This window comes from Delphinus delphis, chromosome 6 (assembly GCF_949987515.2).
Source record: "Delphinus delphis chromosome 6, mDelDel1.2, whole genome shotgun sequence".
Lineage (NCBI taxonomy): Eukaryota > Metazoa > Chordata > Mammalia > Artiodactyla > Delphinidae > Delphinus > Delphinus delphis.
Window position 1 is genome coordinate 47133497 of NC_082688.1, and position 20983 is coordinate 47154479.

At 38.0% G+C, this 20983-nt stretch overlaps 1 protein-coding gene and 1 long non-coding RNA gene across 2 annotated transcripts in view; both read right to left on the reverse strand.

Moving 5' to 3' along the window:
* Positions 1-1634: 1634 nt before the first annotated feature.
* On the reverse strand, positions 1635-3951 carry LOC132426626 (uncharacterized). The gene is made up of 3 exons (XR_009519739.1): positions 3590-3951; positions 3002-3128; positions 1635-2384 (listed from the first exon to the last, which is right to left on the reverse strand). It is a non-coding gene; the product is annotated as an uncharacterized lncRNA (long non-coding RNA).
* Positions 3952-11462: 7511 nt separating this feature from the next.
* Positions 11463-20983, reverse strand: part of GDA (guanine deaminase) — a 134246-nt gene continuing 124725 nt past the window's right edge. Inside the window, exons 13-14 of the mRNA XM_060014631.1 lie at positions 16160-16187; positions 11463-15407 (exon numbers count right to left, since the gene is read on the reverse strand). Of these exons, the coding sequence (XP_059870614.1) occupies positions 15337-15407; positions 16160-16187 (99 nt within the window). The 3' untranslated portion in view covers positions 11463-15336. The remainder of the gene's footprint in view (positions 15408-16159; positions 16188-20983) is intronic.

Genomic DNA, 20983 nt, shown 5'->3' on the forward strand with positions numbered 1-20983 from the left:
GTAGTTTTCAAAGTGGCTCCTTAGGGAGATTTATTCAGAGGTATTTTATTCTTTTTGATGCAGTGGTAAATGGGATTATTTCCTTAATTTTCTCTTTCTGATCTTTCATTGTTAGTGTATAGAAATGCAACGGATTTCTGCATATTAATTTTGTATCCTGCAACCTTACCAAATTCATTGATGAGCTCTAGTAGTTTTCTGGTAGCATCTTTAGGATTTTCTCTGTATAGTGTCATGTCATCTGCAGATAGTGACAGTTTTATGTCTTCTTTTCCAATTTGGATTCCTTTTATTTCTTTTTCTTCTCTGATTGCTGTAGCTAGGACTTCCAAAACTATGTTGAATAAAACTGGTGAGAGTGGACATCCTTGTCTTGTTCCTGATCTTAGAGGAAATGCTTTCAGCTTTTCACCATTGATTATGTTGTTAGCTGTAGGTTTGTCATATATGGCCTTTATTATGTTGGGGTATGTTCCCTCTATTCCCACTCTGGAGAATTTTTATCATAAATGGATGTGAAATTTTATCAGTGGCTTTTTCTGCATCTATTGAGATGATCATATGGTTTTTATTCTTTAATTTGTTAATGTGGTGTATCACTGATTAATCTGTGGATATTGAAAAATTCTCACAACCCTGGGATAAATCCCACTTGATCATGGTGTATGATCCTTTTAATGTATTCTTGGATTCGATTTGTGAATATTTTGTTGAGGATTTTTGCGTCTATATTCATCACTGATATTGGCCTGTAATTTTCTTTTTTTGTGGTATCTTTGTCAGGTTTTGGCATCAAAGTGATGGTGGCCTCATAGAATGAGTTCTGAAGTGTTCCTTCCTCTGCAATTTTTTGGAATAGTTTCAGGATAGGTGTTAACTCTTCCTAAATGTTTGGTAGAATTCACCTGTGAAGCCTTCTGGTTCTGGACTTTTGTTTGTTGGGAGTTTTTAAATCACAGACTCGATTTCAGTACTTGTAATTGGTCTGTTCATATTTTCTGTTTCTTCCTGGTTCAGTCTTGGGATATTGTACCTTTCTAAGAATTTGTCCATTTCTTCTAGGTTGTCCATTTTATTGGCATATAGTTACTTGTAGTAGTCTCTTATGGTCCTTTGTATTTCTGTGGTGTTGGTTGTAACTTTTTTTCATTTCTAATTTTATTGATTTGGGCCCTCTCCCTTTTTTTTCTTGATGAGTCTGGCTAGAGGTTTATCAATTTTGTTTATCTTTTCAAAGACCCAGATTTTAGTTTCATTGATCTTTTCCATTGTTTTCTTCATCTCTATTTCATTTATTTCTTCTCTGATTTTTTATTATTTCTTTCTACTAACTTTGGGTTTTGTTTGTTCTTTAGATGTAAGGTTAGGTCATTTATTTGAGATTTTTCTTGTTTCCTGAGGCAAGCTTGTATTACTATAAACTTTCTGCTTAGAACTGATTTTGCTGCATCCCATAGGTTTTGGATTGTCCTGTTTTCACTTTCATTTGTCTCTAGGTATTTTTTGATTTCCTCTTAATTTCTTCAGTGATTCACTGGTTGTTTAGTAGCATATTCTTTAGCCTCCATGTTTGTGTGTGTGTGTGTGTGTGTGTGTGTGTTTTGTTGTAGTTTATTCTTAGGACAGGGCCGAAAGTAAGCTCATCACACGAGATGAATTGTGCCAAAGCACAGCAGTAGAGGGCTGCTGCTCGCTCAGGCAAAACAGCGCCGTCTGTCTTGCTGTGGTAACTTTTATTAAAGCATTATCTAGGTTTACACTTTAAGACTTGTTTTTCTTAACATTTCAGAAGTGCCAAAGCAGCAACCTATGTTTTTATTAATTATACAAGCAATAATTGGCTTTCGTGAGCACCTGCCGTGCTTTGTCCTTGAGCGCAAAAGCAGCACAAAGTTCCCACCATTATTTTGATTATACTGAAGTAGCACAAGGACATTTCCTTGCATTCCCACCACTCTGATTATACTGAGGACATCTCATGGATCAGTGCCCAAAGCACTCAATGCTTCCTTGCAGGCCCCCGGTTTGCCGGGGGTGGTGCTCAAAGCATTCAGAACTGTTCACAACTCTGGCTTATTCGCATGCCCCCGGTTTGCCGGGGGGGCTCAAAGCAATCAGGACTGTTTGCAGTTCTGGCTTATTCGCCAGCCCCCAGTTTGCTGGGGGGGAGGGCTCATGGATCACATCTCCTTTCCATGTCCTCAGTTATCCCACTACATTTCCCCCTTTTTTGTTTTACAATTTTTGCAGCATCAAGGAGAACACGGCAGCATTACTCTCGGTACTAAACTACATGGAATTATTTTGCAGCTTGTGCAGCATCAAGGAGAACACAGCAGCTTGTTGCGATGTTGCATGGCGGGTAGCTTTCACTCGTCGTCGGACTACAATTAAACATATTATTATTATAATGAGCATTAGCAATCCTGCAGTAGAAGCTGTTATGGCTATAATACCCATGACAGCTGCAATCAACATTCCTACAAATCTTTTACTTCTTTTTAACGCATCAGCTAAATATTGTAAAACAGCCATAGGAAGAGATTCTTGCCATTCCCTTCCAAGATTGACAGGAAGCCAAAGACCTGTCCGAGCTCGTAAGATATACAAACTTTCAGTAGATATGTTAAAATACTAGAGTTAATGCAGGTATATAGAGAGCAATTTTTACACATTATAATACCTTGAGTCTCATTCCATACAGCTGGTCCCTTTAACAATATATAAGGTAATTTCACACAACTACGAGTATACCGAGTAACATCTTTATGAAAAATCAAACTATGATTTTCAGATTTGTTAACCATATGTCCTACCCAGGCATTAATCTTTCTCAGAGCTGCCGTAAGCTTCCATAAGTCCTTTTGGATAGGATATCCATTTAAATGAGGACCAGGAGGAGAAAACCCTCCAGCATGCCATACTATGGTATCATTAATAGAATCGCTATAAATAGTGTTACCCTCTTTATGCCAGTATAAATTCTTCAAACCCTTTTTACCTCGGGCGGAGCCAAAAGGGCTTCAATCAATGACGCTTCCCCAAGAAGTATTAACAAGAACCCGAGTCATTTCTCCTCGGCATCGAGTCCAATGGACCCAATCTGATAATCGATCCATATGAGGCACCTGGCATGGAGGCAAATAAGGTGCAGAAACATTTTCATTAAGAGTGGAATTAGAACTTTTAAAATTATAAGCACTCAAAAGATATAACCCATGATATCTGCTTTCATTTTTGACAACACTTAACCATGCCTGATAATTCATTTTAAGGCAATGATCTCCCTTTCCCATACAAATAGGAGGTCCATTAACACCCACCGTGTAATTCTCTATTATCCTTCCTTCTTCCTCCGGCTTCAAAGGGCCTCTATCATCAAAAGGACCAGGCAACCAACCAGACTCATTTACATATACGAGAATTGGGGCATCCCACCAGGTAACCCCCATATTAAGAGGAGGGTTAGGAATATAAGTCAAATAAGTATGGTTAGTACAACTTATCTCATTGGCTGATATGCGTATTACCTGTGCAGACAACATTGCCAACATAGCTACAAAAAGATTGGTGCTAGTGAGAGGTTTACCCTGTGAAATGACAAGATTTTCAGCAGTGCCTGCAAACTTTTTCACTTGCCCCCAAGTCAATGGAGACACCCTCTTTGTTTGATCCAATGGCACACGGAATGCTCTCTTGCTCAAATCCATCTCGGCAAATCCCTTCATCATTCCCGTCACATCAAGGCTATGCTTAGTTGCCATCCCGAAGCTTTATCTTCTTAGCCGGCACCCAATAGGATTCAACTCCTGCAGAAACAAAAGCATATCCTCGACCCCAACGAAGAACCTCGCCAGGTTCCCAAGTGTTAGTATTTTCATTTAATATAAAAACAGATTGTCTAAGTTCTTGTGTACTTATTTTTGTCCAATGTCTGTCAGCTGCACTAAGATCATCTTCTCCATGATTCAAAAAATTAAGAGTAAATAAAGCAATATGTATTCTTTTCCTAGGACTTTGTACCTCATCTCCCTCTTTTTGTTTTATAAGCCTTTCTTTCAAAGTGCGGTTTTGTCGTTCAATAACCGCTTGTCCCGTACTGTTTCTTGGGATACCTGTAACATGCCGTATATTATGTGTGGCAAAAAAAGTCTGACATTTTTGAGAGTGATATGCAGAAGCATTATCAGTTTTTATGCTGTTGGGAATTTTCGTACAGCAAAAGCTTCTAATAAATGAGTTATTACAGCATCAGCTTTTTCAGAAGATAATGGAGTTGCCCATGAGAAATGAGAGTAGGTATCTACAGAATGATGAATATATTTTAACTTTCCAAAACCAGGATATTGAGTTACATCCATTTGCCAGATAGCATTAGCAGATAAGCCTTTAGGGTTAACTCCAATATTCAAACAAGGTTGATTAATAGCAGCACATTGCGGGCATGTACGGAGAATAGTTTTTGCTTGTTTCCATGTAAGATTAAATTTATTTTTTCAATCTTCTGGCATTAGTATGATATCTATGATGTTCTGCTGTAGCTAATTGTACGGTACCCACTAAAGTATCAATAAAATCATTTCCATCTACCAATGGACCGGGTAAATGAGTATGAGCACGAATATGAGTAATATAAAGTAGTGCAGTACGTAGTCTAATTATATGTTGTATTTGCAAAAATAAAGAATGCAGTTCTGATCCATTATTTGGGATAAAAGCGGTCTCAATATTTTTAACTGTAAATTCCACATACTGAGAGTCTGTAATTATATTAAGAGCAATTGGATAATCTTGTAACAATAGTATTACAGCAAATAGTTCTGCTTTTTGAACTGAAACATATGGAGATTGTAACACCTTTTGATCATGACTGTTAGCATATCCTGCTCTTCCCGTTTTATTGGCATCAGTAAAAAAAGTTGGTCCTATAACAGGATCTAATTGAACTATTTTTGTCGAAATCCAATTAGTCTTTTTCAAAAATTGTAAACGTTTTTCAGAAGGATGATGATTATGTATTTTACCTATATAATGAGCACAGGCAATTTGCCAGTTATCCTCTAGTTGAAAAAGAGTTTGTATTTCTTTGTTTGAAAAAGGGACTATAAGTTCATGTGGGTCCTGACCACATAGTTGCCTTAATCGTTACCTACCTTTAATAATAATATCAGCTATTTTTTGTATATAAGATTGTAATTTCTTTTGAGCTTTTTGAGCTAAAAATATCCATTCTATGAGATTATCTTGTTGTTGTAGTAAACCAGTAGGAGAATGAGGAGTATGAAATACAATAAGTCGTAAATGATCGAGAGATTCAATCGGATCCAATTGTGCATCATGTATATGTTTTTCTATCCATTTAAGTTCTTGTTCAGCCTGGGGAGAAAGTTCACGGTGACTATTTCAAGGTCTTCTATCTAGGTATGCTTCTGAAAACATATCAATTTTTTAACATGTTTTCAGTAGCATAACCAGACAAGAGTCCCCGAACATAATTAGAATGTATCCCATACGCATTAATGTCTTCTTTTAGCATTTAAAAAATTTTTATATCATGATGGTTATACTCAACATTTACATATCCATTTGGAAATTGATCATTAGCAGGCATAGCTTGTCCAACAATAGGGAAAGCAAAAAATGATTTAGAATATTGCTTTTCTTGTTTATTCATCTCTTCTTTCAACAACAGTCTATTAGATTCAGGTTTTAGAGGAAAGCGAAACTGACGAGAGGCTCCAACAGGATAAGCTGCTAATTCTAAAGGAGGAGCCGAAGGAATAGTAGGACATGGCTCCTGATATGAAGGAGTAGTAGTATTGCTTTTATTTTCTTCCAGTTTAGTCATCAAATTTTTTAACTTTGAAAGTATATCACAAATCTCATTCTGTTGAGGAAGTGGCATTTCATTTTGTTTGCTAGCCTGCTCCCGATCTTTATTACCATCAGAAAAAGCCCCTTCATCACTGGAATCTGAAAAATCCTCTCCTGTCTCAGACACAAGGGGAGGAGGAGGCGGAGGAAAGTCCTCTATAGGAGACTCACGAAACAGAGTACGAAAAGCAGCAGAAGGATCGGGAGCAGAATTCGGACGCTGAGGACGCGCCCCATAGTCACTTTCAGTTTCAGATTGTAATGGTTCCAGGGAAAGGGAAATTAATTTACAAAGAGACCAAACACGGACAGATATAGGGTCTCCATGCTGATGAGCTCTTCTTAAGGCTCGCATAACCTGTTTCCAAACTTCTAAATTCAACTGGTTATGACCAGTAGGTCGAAACCAGTAACAGTGTTTACGAACCAGCACAAACAATTCATCAAAAGATTCTTGTTTCACTTTCACTCCTGAACTCTGTAATAACTGTTTCAGGAGTTTAACGTATTGAAATTCTACTGAATGGGAATTCCCCATTACAGTTACTCTACTGTTGCCGAAGGTTTCGCTTACTCTGAGCGGACCAATATCCCCTTCGGTCCCGCGATCACGCGATTACTTACGTTCAGGTCCCTGTTCGGGCGCCAAGTGTTGTAGTTTATTCTTAGGACAGGGCTGAAAGTAAGCTCATCACACGAGATGAATTGTGACAAAGCACAGCAGTAGAGGGCTGCCGCTCGCTCAGGCAAAGCAGCGCCGTCTGTCTTGCTGTGGTAACTTTTATTAAAGCATTATCTAGGTTTATACTTTAAGACTTGTTTTCTTAACATTTCAGAAGTGCCAAAGCAGCAACCTGTGTTTTTATTAATTATACAAGCAATAATTGGCTTTCGTGAACACCTGCCGTGCTTCGTCCTTGAGTGCGAAAGCAGCACAAAGTTCCCACCATTATTTTGATTATACTGAAGTAGCACAAGGACATTTCCTTGCATTCCCACCACTCTGATTATACTGAGGACATCTCATGGATCAGTGCCCAAAGCACTCAATGCTTCTTTGCAGGCCCCTGGTTTGCCGGGGGGGTGCTCAAAGCATTCAGAACTGTTCACAACTCTGGCTTATTCGCATGCTCCTGGTTTGCCGGGGGGCCTCAAAGCAATCAGGACTGTTTGCAGTTCTGGCTTATTCGCCAGCCCCCAGTTTGCTGGGGGGCGGGGGGGGGAGGGCTCATGGGTCACGTCTCCTTTCCATGTCCTCAGTTATTCCACTACAGTGTTTACAGTTTTTTTTTCTTGTAGTTGATTTCTAATCTCATAGTGTTGTGTTTGGAAAATATGCTCGATATGATTTCAATTTTCTTAAATTAACAAGACTTGTTTTGTGGCCCAGCCTGTGATCTACCTGGGAGAGTGTTCCATGTGCAATTGAAAAGAATGTGTATTCTTCTGTTTTTGGATCTGTAAATATCAATTAAGTCCATCTGATCTAAGGTGTCATTTGAAACCTGTGTTTCCTTATTGATATTCTGTCTGGATGATCTGTCCATTTTGAAAGTGGGGTGTTAAAGTCCCTCACTATTATTGTGTTACTCTCAATTTCTCCTTTTATGGCTGTTAGCATTTGCCTTATGTATCGAGGTGCTCCTATGTTGGATGCATGTATAATTACAATTGTTATATCTTCTTCTTAGATTGATTCCTTGATCATTATGTAGTGTCCTTCTTTGTCTTTTGTTAACAGTGTTTAAAGTCTATTTTGTCTGATATGTGTATTGCTATTCCAGCTTTCTTTTGATTTCCGTTTGCATGGAATACCTTTTCCATCCCCTCACTTTCAGTCTGTATGTGTCCCTAGATCTGAAGTGGGTCTCTTGTAGACAGCATATATATGGGTCTTGTTCTTGTATCTATTCAGCCAGTCTGTGTCTTTTCATTGGAGCATTTAATCCATTTATGTTTAAGGTAATTATTGATATGTATGTTCTTATTGCTGTTTGTTTCTGTAGGTCATTTTTTCCCTTTCCTCTTTTGTTCACTTGTGATTTGATGACTGTCTTTAGTGTTAGGCAGCCTGTCTGCTGATGGGTGGGTCTGTGTTCCTGTCCTGTTGATTGTTTGGCCTGAGCCGTCCCAGCACTGGAGCCTACAGGCCATTGGGTGAGGCCAGGTCTTGTTGCTACTGATCCAAGCAGTATGTCTGCCTGTAGGAAGAGTTCAAGTAGATGTGCACTCCTTGCTATTTCCACCACCATATTTTATGACCCCAGAGAGATCCACGGCCATCCCCCAACCCCACCTCCCCAGCAGGCCCTGCAAGACCAGCAGATAAGTCTGGCCCAGGCTTCTATGAAGTCACTGCTTTTGCTCTGGGTCCTGATGTGCACAAGACCTCGTGTGCACCCTCCTTGAGTGGAGTCTCTGTTTCCCCCAGTCCTGTGGAGCTCCTACAATCAAGCCCCACTGGCCTTCAAAGCCAAATGCTCTGGGGACTCCTCCTCCCGATGCCGGACCCCTCGGCTGGGGAGCCTAATGTGGGACTCAGAGCTCTCAGTCCTGTGGGAGATATTCTGCAATATAATTATTCCCCAGTTTGTGGGTCACCCACCCAGGTGGTATGGGATTTGATCATATTGCATCTCTTGTGGTTTCTTCTTTATGTCTTTGGATGTAGAATATCTTTTTTTTTTAGTAGGTTCCAGTCTTTTTTTATTGATGGTTGTTCAGCAGTTGTGATTTTGGTGTGCTCGTGAGAGGAGGTGAGCCAATTCTGATTTCTTTTAGAATCAATTATGCCATGCTAAATGGTCTACAGTACCACAAATGACATTAAATGAAGGTTGTATATGCATTTATGTTGACTTCTTTCTTACCTGGGCATTAATTTTATAGGGAACATGAAGATTTTGTACAGGTTTCTTTTCATAATGGTGTCTTTTTCCCTCTATAAGTTACAGTAAATAAGCCACTCAAAAGAGATTGTGCAATTGTCCTGGATATCAACAGATCTATCACTGAGCTTAATAAAGCAACCACAAACAACCCAAACTCCATAGCTTCTCTTTTACATGCACACTACCAAAACTTTGCCATGAGATTTTACTGAGTGCATACTGTGCCACTGCACCAGGCTGGGACATGTTTGTGATACTGAAGGTTTTGTTGTGGTTATATGAATTAATTCAGAATACATAATTTTCAAAGCCCGATTCATCTTTCATAGTTCAGCTAGGAGGAAAGTGTTCATGAATTGAAAGAAGTATGTGTGCTGCTTTTTCTGAGCCTTTTAGGTTATCCTTTGAAATAACAGAAGCCTCTCATGTCTTTATCTGTTCATGTGCTTCAGTCAATGTTTTCAAAGTGCTTTCCAAGCACAAAGACATCTCTGCATTTATTCCCCAGCTCAGGTGTGGATGGAATCAACTCTTGCAGAAAGAGAAAGAAAACATCAAAGCTCTTTCAGGTCTCTCAAGTACTCCAGGAAGCAAATTTAGTCATGAGAAAAATCAAGAGTAAAATTCTTCCTTGGTTTACTCATTTATGGATCGTGGCTTTATTTGACAGCAGTAAAACGAAAGTGTGATGTGGAGACTATCCAGGATTAAAAGGACAGAAATTAACTTCACAGTGAAGCTTCAAGTTTAGGTTTTTAAGCAAGTGTATGAGAACCTCTTATCATCTGAATAAATGGTAATCTTTCTAGGGCCTTTATTTCTCTTATGTTAGATTTTACTGCTATGACTTCGAGCTTTCTTTCTACAAATAGGGAAACAAATGTTTGTTTTATTCCCTATAGGGTGAGCAGAATCTAGGCAATTGAGGAAGGCCCCAGTGATTTGAGAAATTCCATGATATCTGTTCATATTTTAGCACTTTTTACCTTGGGGCAAAAATGTTTTGTTTTTTCTTAGTTACCACTGAAAAATTTCTCTACAAAGTTTTTGCCATAGAGAATGCTTTTTTTTTTTTTTGCGGTACGCGGGCCTCTCTCTGTTGTGGCCTCTCCCATTGCGGAGCACAGGCTCAGCAGCCATGGCTCACGGGCCTAGCTGCTCCGCGGCATGTGGGATCTTCCCGGACCGGGGCACGAACCCGTGTCCCCTGCATCGGCAGGCAGACTTTCAATCACTGCGCCACCAGGGAAGCCCGAGAATGCTTTTTTGTTTGTTTGTTTGTTTTTGCGGTACGCGGGCCTCTCACTGCCGTGGCCCCTCCCGCCGCGGAGCACAGGCTCCGGACGCACAGGCCCAGCAGCCATGGCCCACAGGCCTAGCCACTCCGCGGCACCTGGGATCCTCCCAGACTGGGGCACGAACCCGCGCCCCCTGCATCTTATTTTATTTAAATCCTGAATTGAGTACCATGCAGTAATTTGCTTTTGTCTATTAAGTACCCATTACAGAAGTCTGGCCTACAATGTGCAAATTAAATTAGGCAGACTTTATTGCTATACATAATGCACATGAACATTCTCTTCTGGGTATTTTGACTAAGTTGTTCCTTAGGAGAAAAAAAAAGATGCTTAGTAAGTTGCTCAGAACATTGAGGGAGAATTTATAGACCAGATCTACTACTCTTATAGGCTTCTTGTTATAAATAAAAAATAATGAACATAGTGCCGAATAGTGCCAGAAAAAATCAGATTTAATCCTTACAGAATATTTTTATGTACAGAGAGATCCTTAACACCACTTGATTTCAATTCTAAAAAACTGAGAAAAACACATTTTAAATGATTTTTATTTCTGTTCAGTTTGTATTCATTTTAAAGATAATAACTACCATACAGTGAGCACTCGCTTTGTTCCAGCTGCTATCTTAAGTGCTGGCTATGTATTATTTTATTTAATCCTCATGATCCTAAGGCAGGCCCTCATGTCATGGCCAAATCACAGAATGAAGTCATGGAGACTTAAAGTATACAGCTCAAATGACACTGGAAACTGCTTCCTCAGTGCTGGTGATAACCCATTGGAGGTTCAAGAAACCAAGGGGGAAATTCGCTATCAGCATTTAAAAAATTACAGAGAATAAAATAGAATGAGAAATAGCCCAGGGTATCACAGATAGGGAAAGTAGCATTTTGTGAGACGTTGGTTTTAAATGCTCATGCACGTGTGTATGTGTGAACTAATTCTTGATGTTAAAGTGCATGTCTCATTCGGGGTTGTGGCTTAAAAAATGAGAAATATCAACTATGCTTAAATCAAAGGCAACAGTAATCTGATTCTAAAGAGCTGAACATTATAGCTATAGCTTAATTTTTAAAAGCTGTGTATAGTGACTATTATAGGATAGAAGATACATGTTGGCCCACAGCTAAATATTCTATTTTTTTCCAGTCTTACGATATTTCTTTTTTTCTTATTGAGATAGCATTGGTTTATAACATTATATAAGTTTCATATGTACAACATTATATTTCTACTTCTGTATACACTACAGCATGCTCACCACCAAAAATTTTAGTTTCCATCCATCACCAGACAGTTGACCCCCTTCAATCTTAAAATTCACGTTAAAAGGAGAAACCACTTTAAGATTAATCCCCCTTCTATCAGATCGATAGAACTCACAACAACAAAAACACATAAACACAAAATCTCGTTTATTTTTGTCTGAAGCAAAAAGGAGCTCACTCAGCATAGGAACAATAAGCAAATCATACAAATATTGAGAAAAAATGTTCCCATGAATACATATGTATATATATTCTTAATAGCAGCGATCAGAAGTTTAACACAATGTAAGGTGGTTTTCAATAAAGAATGCTTTCTGACAGGCTTTTGAGTAGGAAGTGAACACATCAATCACATAATGGCTGTTACTCAAGTCACTTGAATCCGGTGGACTGTGGAAACCATCTTGGAATTTATATTTAGTTTCACCATTGGCCTGTTCAACTTTTGCATTTCACTCAATTTGTATCAGATTTACAAATTAACTCCTCACCTCTTGATCTCTCACACTCAAGACTGTAGGAGGGAAATGAAGGAGGGGCTGGGCATGAAAACATGCATGGGACCAATGCCAGGGTTTCTAATACATGTCTGTTCATTTCTCCACTTCTTTCCATGCTTTAGAGACATTAAAAAAGTGTCAGGGTCCAAAGTCATACCTAAAGTGGCTAAGTAGATCTGAAATTGCAAAGAAAAAAAATCTTAAAAATTCACAAAAATCCACCAGTTTAAACATTTCTTCAAGACATTGCCCATGACATATTTTGTAGTCTACCTTTCAATAACTCAGAACACTCTTTAAAAGAAAAAAAACATGTGATTGCTTCCAGCATCATCACCTCTGTCCAGCAGGCTACAGGAGCATCCAGCTCGGGATATCTTCCATGTATAGCACACGTGTAGAACTGATACAATGTGCCTTCCAGCTTGTCTTTAAAGCTTTCCATATGTCTGGTTCTGAGGTGAAAAAATTAAAAACAGGAAGAGTCTGGAAGGGAATGAAGATTCAAACTACATTGCTGGATCTCACAGCCATTGTTTCCCTTCTGAGATCTCAACTGCAGCTGCCAACAGGGATATTCAAGGGCACACTTCAAATCAGCTAAGCGTAACAGGGGTGTTTCCCCACTGCCTTCCTTTCTTGACCGTGCAGAATTCTCACAAAAATTAAAAGAGATGCAGTGAGGTTCAATGCTCATAATATTAATTTAGAAAGACCTCCTCCTAGCATGAAGGAAGCTTATTCCAAGATAGTCTCTTGGATTCTAAAACCTTTGACAATTAGATCAGAAGAAGCTGGGAGAATAAATAAGGGGACAGAGTTTCCTTGGTCTCAGTTTACAATTACCAGGACAACCTTTCCTGTTCTAATCCTACATTTTACTCTTTTTTGAAAATTAAATTCATGTTGGCTGATTAGCCTGCTTTTCTGTTCTGGTTGCAAAAATATTTTTAAATGTATGATAGTCACTACTATTGAATACGTTTTTACCTGTTAAAGTGTATTCCATTAAAAATGTCATGAAACCTGAGGCAAATAGTGCAGAGTAGGGTGAGGGGGCTGAGAAGATGTTTTAATTCTTCCTTTCCTGTCAGAGAGCAAAATATTCACACATAAAGTGACAAATAGGATTGGCTTGGAATACTGCCTTTCCGCAATTCAGAAAGTCAACCCACATTAAGTAAAGGCAACATTTCAAAGTGCAGAACATCTGGGCACGTGTATGGCTAATGCCTGCAGTACCGCAAAAAGCATATGCAACATTCAGCAACACTGCACTCTGGGAAATAAAACACATAAGTTATAAGTAATGCAGGGAGATCAAAGTACATGTAAACATTTCAATACATTCTATTCGTACTAGAAAAGATATTCAGGTCTTAACATATTATCAGGGCTAAACTTAATATTTGACAGATTGGTTGTATATGGCCATTATTCCTGCTTCTGATGCCACACTTATTTATATTTGCTGCATGTAAGTCCTAAATCTAAATGAAAGTTGATGTTCAACATCAAAATGTACACCCTTTTGGAAGGTAAAAGTGTAGGATGTTGCAAAGGCTAAGAACAGCTTCTGCTTATTACTGGATCTTGCACATGTCATTCCAAATTCCTAAGCCCACTCATGTGAGTTAGAAACTAGGTAACCAAGTTCCTTTGGCAGGGACTGGGGAGATAAAGCAGAAAATACCTACCGGCACTATAGAGAAATGGAAAGAAACTTGGTGGGGCATCTTTGACATGGCTCAGGAACTAGGAATTCTAGACTGAGACTGGAAACTGGGTTTACTGAGTTACTTAATACCTCACAACACAAACTCTGGTTTTTTGTTTCTGCTTTTTAAATAAGACCAAATATTTGTTCTATCTTTAGGTGTAGGGTATACCCAAGTCTAGAAGTGTTTTCTCCAGGGGTGAGGGGCCAGAGACTGAGCAAATTACTGCTGAATTAGCATGACTATATAAGAATAAAATATATAGTACCAGAGAACAAATTTTCTTCTTCATTCTGCAGATACATTACATAAAGTTCTTTACTATAAGGAGATAATAAGGAGTCAGCCCTAAGCCCTAAGCCCTAGGTATGAGTGTTAGGATATATTAAGAAAACTACTCCTTTTCCTTGTTGGTTTATAGGATTTGGAGTTAACTGAGAAAACTATAATATTTAAATAATATTCATATCAATATTTCTTAAGGATTTATCATGAAGTCATAATTTGTTTTTAATTCCACGTTATGGGAAAGCACACTATTAGGAAGCATAAAAACACTCTTTGCTTTGTTTAATGTTTCTAGATGTCTAGTACAGATTAAGTCCTGTTAATATAAACAGTAGTGGGACATCTAAATATTTTTCATTATCCTAAAATTCTAATGTCCTGAAAATTATTAGGAATGAAAAAGACAAGATAAAATTGAAAAATAGAGTACTTTCAATATGCAAGGTTTAAAGATTTTAAATAATATTTATCTAGTAGGATTTGTCCTTCATTTAAAGTTCTAACAGATTGATATCTGAGTATGAAATTTCCAGCAACTATGGAATAGTTCTTTGGGAGAATGGGTCATTGCAATGAAACCCTTCCTTTTAGTATTGACAGCTCCTGGAATCCCAGCACTTGTCCCAATATATGAAAGACTCCAATCTACACAACAGTGGAGTATGAAATTTGTTTTCTCTTCTAATAAAAATGAAGCAATAATAGCATCACACAATTATACATTGTGATTTTAAAGTACACAAAAGTATAGCTATTTATGCCATGTAGTTATATGAATAATATTCCTAAGAAACTTTAAATCTTTAATACCCAACTTCTGTCAAACACTTTGAAGCACAGAACTATATTAAGAAAGCATGTGGCATTCAATTTCTGACATTTCATCCCCAAAGAAGGCAAAGCACAACAATAACATATCTCTGAAATGCAAGTTCCATTAAGTGCATATTTCCAGAACACAAGGTCAATCGAGAAATACATTTTAAAATTCAACAAGTTCTCTTTTTAAATTAGTATGCTCAGTATATAATTTTCAAACACAATCTGAAGTCATTTTCCAACGTGTGTTCATAGTCTAATTTTTTCTCCCTCAAAAATATATTCACTGTTTCATTTTCTGTTTTCTAATTTTCACATTTACTAGCTCAAAATATCTAACCTTATAAGAATATCTTTTCTCTCCACATGTCCAAATGTGAAATAGATTTTATTTAAATCTCATAATAAGAACACCACCAGTAATAACATTCCCTTATGTTTGAGCTTTAAAGTAAATCTAAACAGCTCAAAAAGGCGAAATTTTTGATCCTCCCAACCAGAGAGTTGAGAATTAGAGCAACTTCCTTTGAACGATTTGTCAAGTGAATACTGTAACTAGACACAGAAGGAGATAGTCATCCCAAGAACAAGGTACTGGTTTTTGACTTCCTAACTCCGCCTGGGCACAAGAAAACACAGGACTGTGTTACCCCAGGAGAACTCGTAGATGCAGAGGGTCTTACACTGAGCTCGAAAAGGGAACCACCTGCTTTCCACCCACATACACCTCTTCAATATTTCGGTCATCTCCTGAAAGAAAAATCAAGGAATCATTGTTTATAATCTGAACAGGTAGATATGACCAAAAGAAGACGCTGCACCTAATTTGAGGATTAGAGTCTGAAATACACACCTAAAGCAGAATTCACATAAAATTGAATCAACCCCCAATCACCGTTCTTTCAGCTGAAGTGAGTGGTTTCCTTTTCCAGCCCCAAGTGTAAAACAAATACTTATCTTTACACCCCAGAATCATAAGCAGCATGGTGAGATGAAGGGCCTGCAAGAACTGAGCTTTTTTAAGAAATACCACATGTGTCTCTCCCACCCCCAATTCACTCAGAACTCAGAGCTCACTCAACGGAGTGGGAGGAAGAGTAGAATCTTCTGCACTATTTCTCTTTCTCAGTGAAGAGAATTGAATGTGAGTACGTTAAAAAGCATGTGTGGCAAGACTCCACCACAATCACAAATACAATGTGCTAGGGCAGACTTGGGGTTACAGAACAAGTGTAGGAAGAAGGTACAGGATGATCTCTTCTCCTTGGCCTGCCATTCCTCAGTTTAGGATTTATGACTATGTTCTAGAGGAGCGTATTCATTACAAATAGTGCCTTTAAATATTGTGCCATACATGGGCTCAATGCCAAGGAATGTTAAAAAATATAATGAATCAAAGCAAATGATCACACATAAGGCTTAACATATGGTACAATAAATGCAGAGAGCATACCCAAGAGACAAAGAAAGATTTTATTTAGCATAGAGACATATATACCTACCTAGATAGAGGAACTTCTGGATAATAGCCTAAAATGAAAAATAATAATAAGAAGGAGAAAGAATATTTTGTGCATTTAGAAAAGCAAATTCACAGCCAACAGTGGTTGGCAAAATCCAGAAATATAAATTTATTTCTCAATGGCAAAAATCTGTTTTTATTTTTTTCTAAACACAGACTTTTTTCTTTCGTAAATATATATATTACCAAAATTATGGCTAAACCCACAGAGGAGAAAAATGTGTTAGTTGTACATTTCAGTGCCTAAACTTATTTATATATTTACATAAAAGATGCTATCTTGATAAATTAATGTCTGTTTGCATTTCCACATGTGAATTTCTTTAGTCTTGCATTCCATATCAAAGAGTTACAGTGAAAATATTTTGAATTTAAACCTGAAAAAGGTCTTGAGATAAGACATGTAATCCATCCATTTAAAAGGTATTTCTCTCTGTTGTATACATTAGCCTGGCTGGAACTTGGTCCCAGAAATGGATACACTGATGGCTATTCCAATAACAGAGTTGGGCAGAAAGGGTAAAGGGGAAGCCTTATTTGTCATCAACAATCCAGTATCCCAAGTCAAAATGCTAAAGTATGCCCCAAAAGACCTAACTCTACTCATAGGAGTTGGCTTCTATGGCTAACAATCACTGTCTCACCTAAGCTGGCATCGACTGAACATCCCAAAATCGACTTTTATTAATGAAAAAGAAATGGTCTTTTGCCTAAAAAAAAAAGTACTGACTATTAACAAATGTTTCCCATTGCCTGAAAATTCTTAACATAGAACCTTGAAATCTTCAGAGGAAAGTGTTAACAAAAATTAAAGAACTTAATTTAGGGCTTCCCTGGTGGCGCAGTGGTTGGGAGTCCGCCTGCTGATGCAGGGGACACGGGTTCGTGCTCCGGTCCAGGAAGATCCCACATGCTGTGGAGCGGCTGGGCCCATGAGCCATGGCCGTTGAGCCTGTGCATCCGGAGCCTGTGCTCCACAGCGGGAGAGGCCACAACAGTGAGAGGCCCGCGTACCGCAAAAAAAAAAAAAATTTAATTTAATATAATAATTTAAACATTTCAAGAGGTGTATAATACAAGAAAAATGACTGGATGAATGGGTCTAAGCCCTATTCCCAGAAACTCACTCTAATAAAAAAGTAAAAGAATAAGTAATATGTAAATAACTAATGGTATCAACTTCAAATAATCCAGCCCCTTTCTTCAAAAAACCTCAGTATGTTACATTTAGTATCACATTTACTCTCATAAATGGATCAATTTATAAATGGCAGTAGTTAAGTTTTAAAGAAAAACTGTCTCAAAAAGAATTGTTATTAAAGTAAGAACTAGTTTATTTTATACATAGAAAAACATGATAAGAGGAACAAAGTAAAAAAACTCATTTTCTTATAATTAAGAGAATCCATGTAGCATTGTGATCAAGAGCCCAGACTCCAGAAGTCAAAAGTCCTGGGATGGAATCCAAACTCTGTCTACTAATTACTAGCCATGAGTTCTTAGGTAAACCATTTAGCCTCCCTTAAGCCTCACTGCCCCATAAACGACATGGTAATATTAATAGCACTTGGCTCTCATAATAGTTGTTCTGATAATTAAACAAAAATAATGTATTAATCCCATGCCATCTAGCACACAGCAAGTGTGTTCAATAAGTGGTAGCTATATTATGGCTTCTTATAGCCAAATACCTTCAAATATACAAATATATTCAAAATACAAGTGTTTCTTTAATACCATTATTGTCATGAAATTATAATAACTTAAAAGGATCTAGATTCCAAAGTAGGAACCCCAATAGGAAGAGCCGGGTGCGAGGCCTCTCTGACCCACTGTGACCCTCTGTGACCCACTGTGAGCAAATGAAACCTAAGCACAAAGTAAAAAAAAAAGCCATCTCAAGCTGTGACTATTTTCAAGGGGACTGTTTTTCTCTGTGGAACACTGCCTTTGGGGCAAAACAAGGAAGAAGCAGGTGATTCTAATGTGCAGCGCAGAAGGAGAGCCACTGCAGGCCAGCTTCTCCAACTCTGAAGGCACTCCAGCCGTGTGGCTGACAGGGTCTGGTGCTCCAGCCGGGTGTCAGGCCTGAGTCTCGGAGGTGGGAGAGCCGAGTTCAGGACATTGGACCACCAGAGACCTCCTGGCCCCATATAATAATCAATCAGCGAGAGCTCTCCCAGAGATCACCGTCTCAATGCTAAGACCCAGCTCCATTCAACAACCAGCAAGCTCCAGTGCTGGACACGCCATGCAAACATCTAGCAAGAAAGGAACACAACCCCACCCATCAGCAGAGAGGCTGCGTAAAATCATAATAAGGTCACAAACAACCCAAAACACACGCACCGGATGCGGTCTTGCCCACCAGAAAGACAAGATGCAGCCTCATCCACCAGAATACAGGCACCAGTGCCCTCCACCAGGAAGCCTACACAAACCACAGAACAAACCTTACCCACTGGGGGCAGACATCAAAAACAACAAGAACTATGAACCTGTAGCCTGAGAAAAGGAGACCCCAAACACAGTAAGTTAAGCAAAATGAGAAGACAGAGAAATACACAGATGAAGGAGCAAAGTAAAAATCCATGAGACCAAACAAATGAAGAGGAAATAGGCAGTCTACCTGAAGAAGAATTCAGAGTAATGATAGTGAAGATGATACAAAATCTTGGAAATAGAATGGAGAAAGTACAAGAAACATTTAACAAGGAACTAGAAGAACGAAAGAGCAAACACACAATGATGAACAACACAATAAATGAAATTAAGAATTCTCTAGAAGGAATCAATAGCAGAATAACTGAGGCAGAAGAACGGATAAGTGACCTGGAAGATAAAACAGTGGAAATAACTACTGCAGAGCAGAGTAAAGAAAAAAGAATGAAAAGAGTCGAGGACAGTCTCAGAGACCTCTGGGACAACACTAAATGCACCAACATTCGAATTATAGGGGTCCCAGAGAAAGAGCAAGGAACTGAGAAAATATTTGAAGAGATTATAGGTGAAAACTTCCCTGATATGGGAAAGGAAATAATCAAGTCCAGGAAGCACAGACAGTCCCATACAGGATAAATCCAAAGAGAAACATACCAAGACACAAATTAATCAAACTATCAAAAATTAAATATAAAGAAAAAATATTAAAAACAGCAAGGGAAAAGCAACAAATAATATACAAGGGAATCCCAAAACCTTAACAGCTGATTTTTCAGCAGAAATTCTGCAAGCCAGAAGTGAGTGGCAGGACATATTTAAATTGATGAAAGGGAAAAACCAGCAACCAAGATTACTCTACCCAGCAAGGATCTCATTCAGATTTGACACAGAAATTAAAACCTTTACAGACAAGCAGAAGCTAAGAGAATTCAGCACCACCAAACCAGCTTTACAACAAATGCTAAAGGAACTTCTCTAGGCAGGAAACACAAGAGAAGGAAAAGACCTACAAAAACAAACCCAAAACAATTAAGAAAATGGTAATAGGAACATACATATTGATAATTACCTTAAATGTAAATGGATTAAATGCTCCAACCAAAAGACACAGACTGGCTGAATGCATACAAAAACAAAATCCATGTATATGCTGTCTACAAGAGACCCAATTCAGACCTACAAACACATACACACTGAAAGTGAGGGGATGGAAAAAGATAATCCATGCAAATGGAAATCAAAAGAAAGCTGGAGTAGCAATTCTCATATCAGATAAAATAGACTTTAAAATAGAGACTATTACAAGAGACAAGGAAGAACACTACATAATAATCAAGGGATCAATGCAAGAAGAAGATATAACAATTGTAAATATTTATATACCCAACAGAGGAGCACCTCAATACATAAGGCAAATACTAGCAGCCATAAAAGGGGAAATCGACAGTAACAGAATAATAATAGGGGACTGTAACACCCTGCTTTCACCAATGGACAATTCATCCAAAATGAAAATAAACAAGGAAACACAAGCTATAAATGACACATAAACAAGATGGACTTAATTGATATTTATATGACATTCCATCCAAAAAAACAGAATACATTTTCTTCTCAAGTGCTCATGGAACATTCTCCAGGATAGATCATATCCTGGCTTGCAAATTAAGCCTTGGTAAATTTAAGAAAATTGAAATAGTATCAAGTATTTTCTCCGACCACAACGCTATAAGACTAGATATCAATTAAGGAAAAATAATGTAAAAAATACAAACACATGGAGGCTAAACAATACACTAGTAAATAACCAAGAGATCACTGAATAAATCAAAGAGGAAATCAAAAAATACCTAGAAACAAATGACAATGAAAACATGACGACCAAAAACCTATGGGATGCAGCAAAAGCGGTTCAAAGAGGGAAGTTTATAGCAATACAGTCCTACCTCAGGAAAAAAAAAACATCTCAAATATTTAACAACCTAACCTTACACCTAAAGCAATTAGAGAAAGAAGAACCAAAACCCCCCAAAGTTAGCAGAAGGAAAGAAATCATAAAGATCAGATCAGAAATAAATGGAAAAGAAATGAAGCAAACAATAGCAAAGATAAAACTAAAAGCTGGTTCTTTGAGAAGATAAACGAAACTGATAAACCATTAGCCAGACTCAAGAAAAAAAGGGAGAAGACTCAAATCAACAGGATTAGAAATGAAAAAGCAGGAGTAACAACTGACACTGCAGAAATACAAAGGATCGTGAGAATTACTACAAGCAACTATATGCCAATAAAGTGGACAACCTGGAAGAAATGGACAATTTCTTAGAAAAGCACAACTTTCCGAGGCTGAACCAGGAATAAA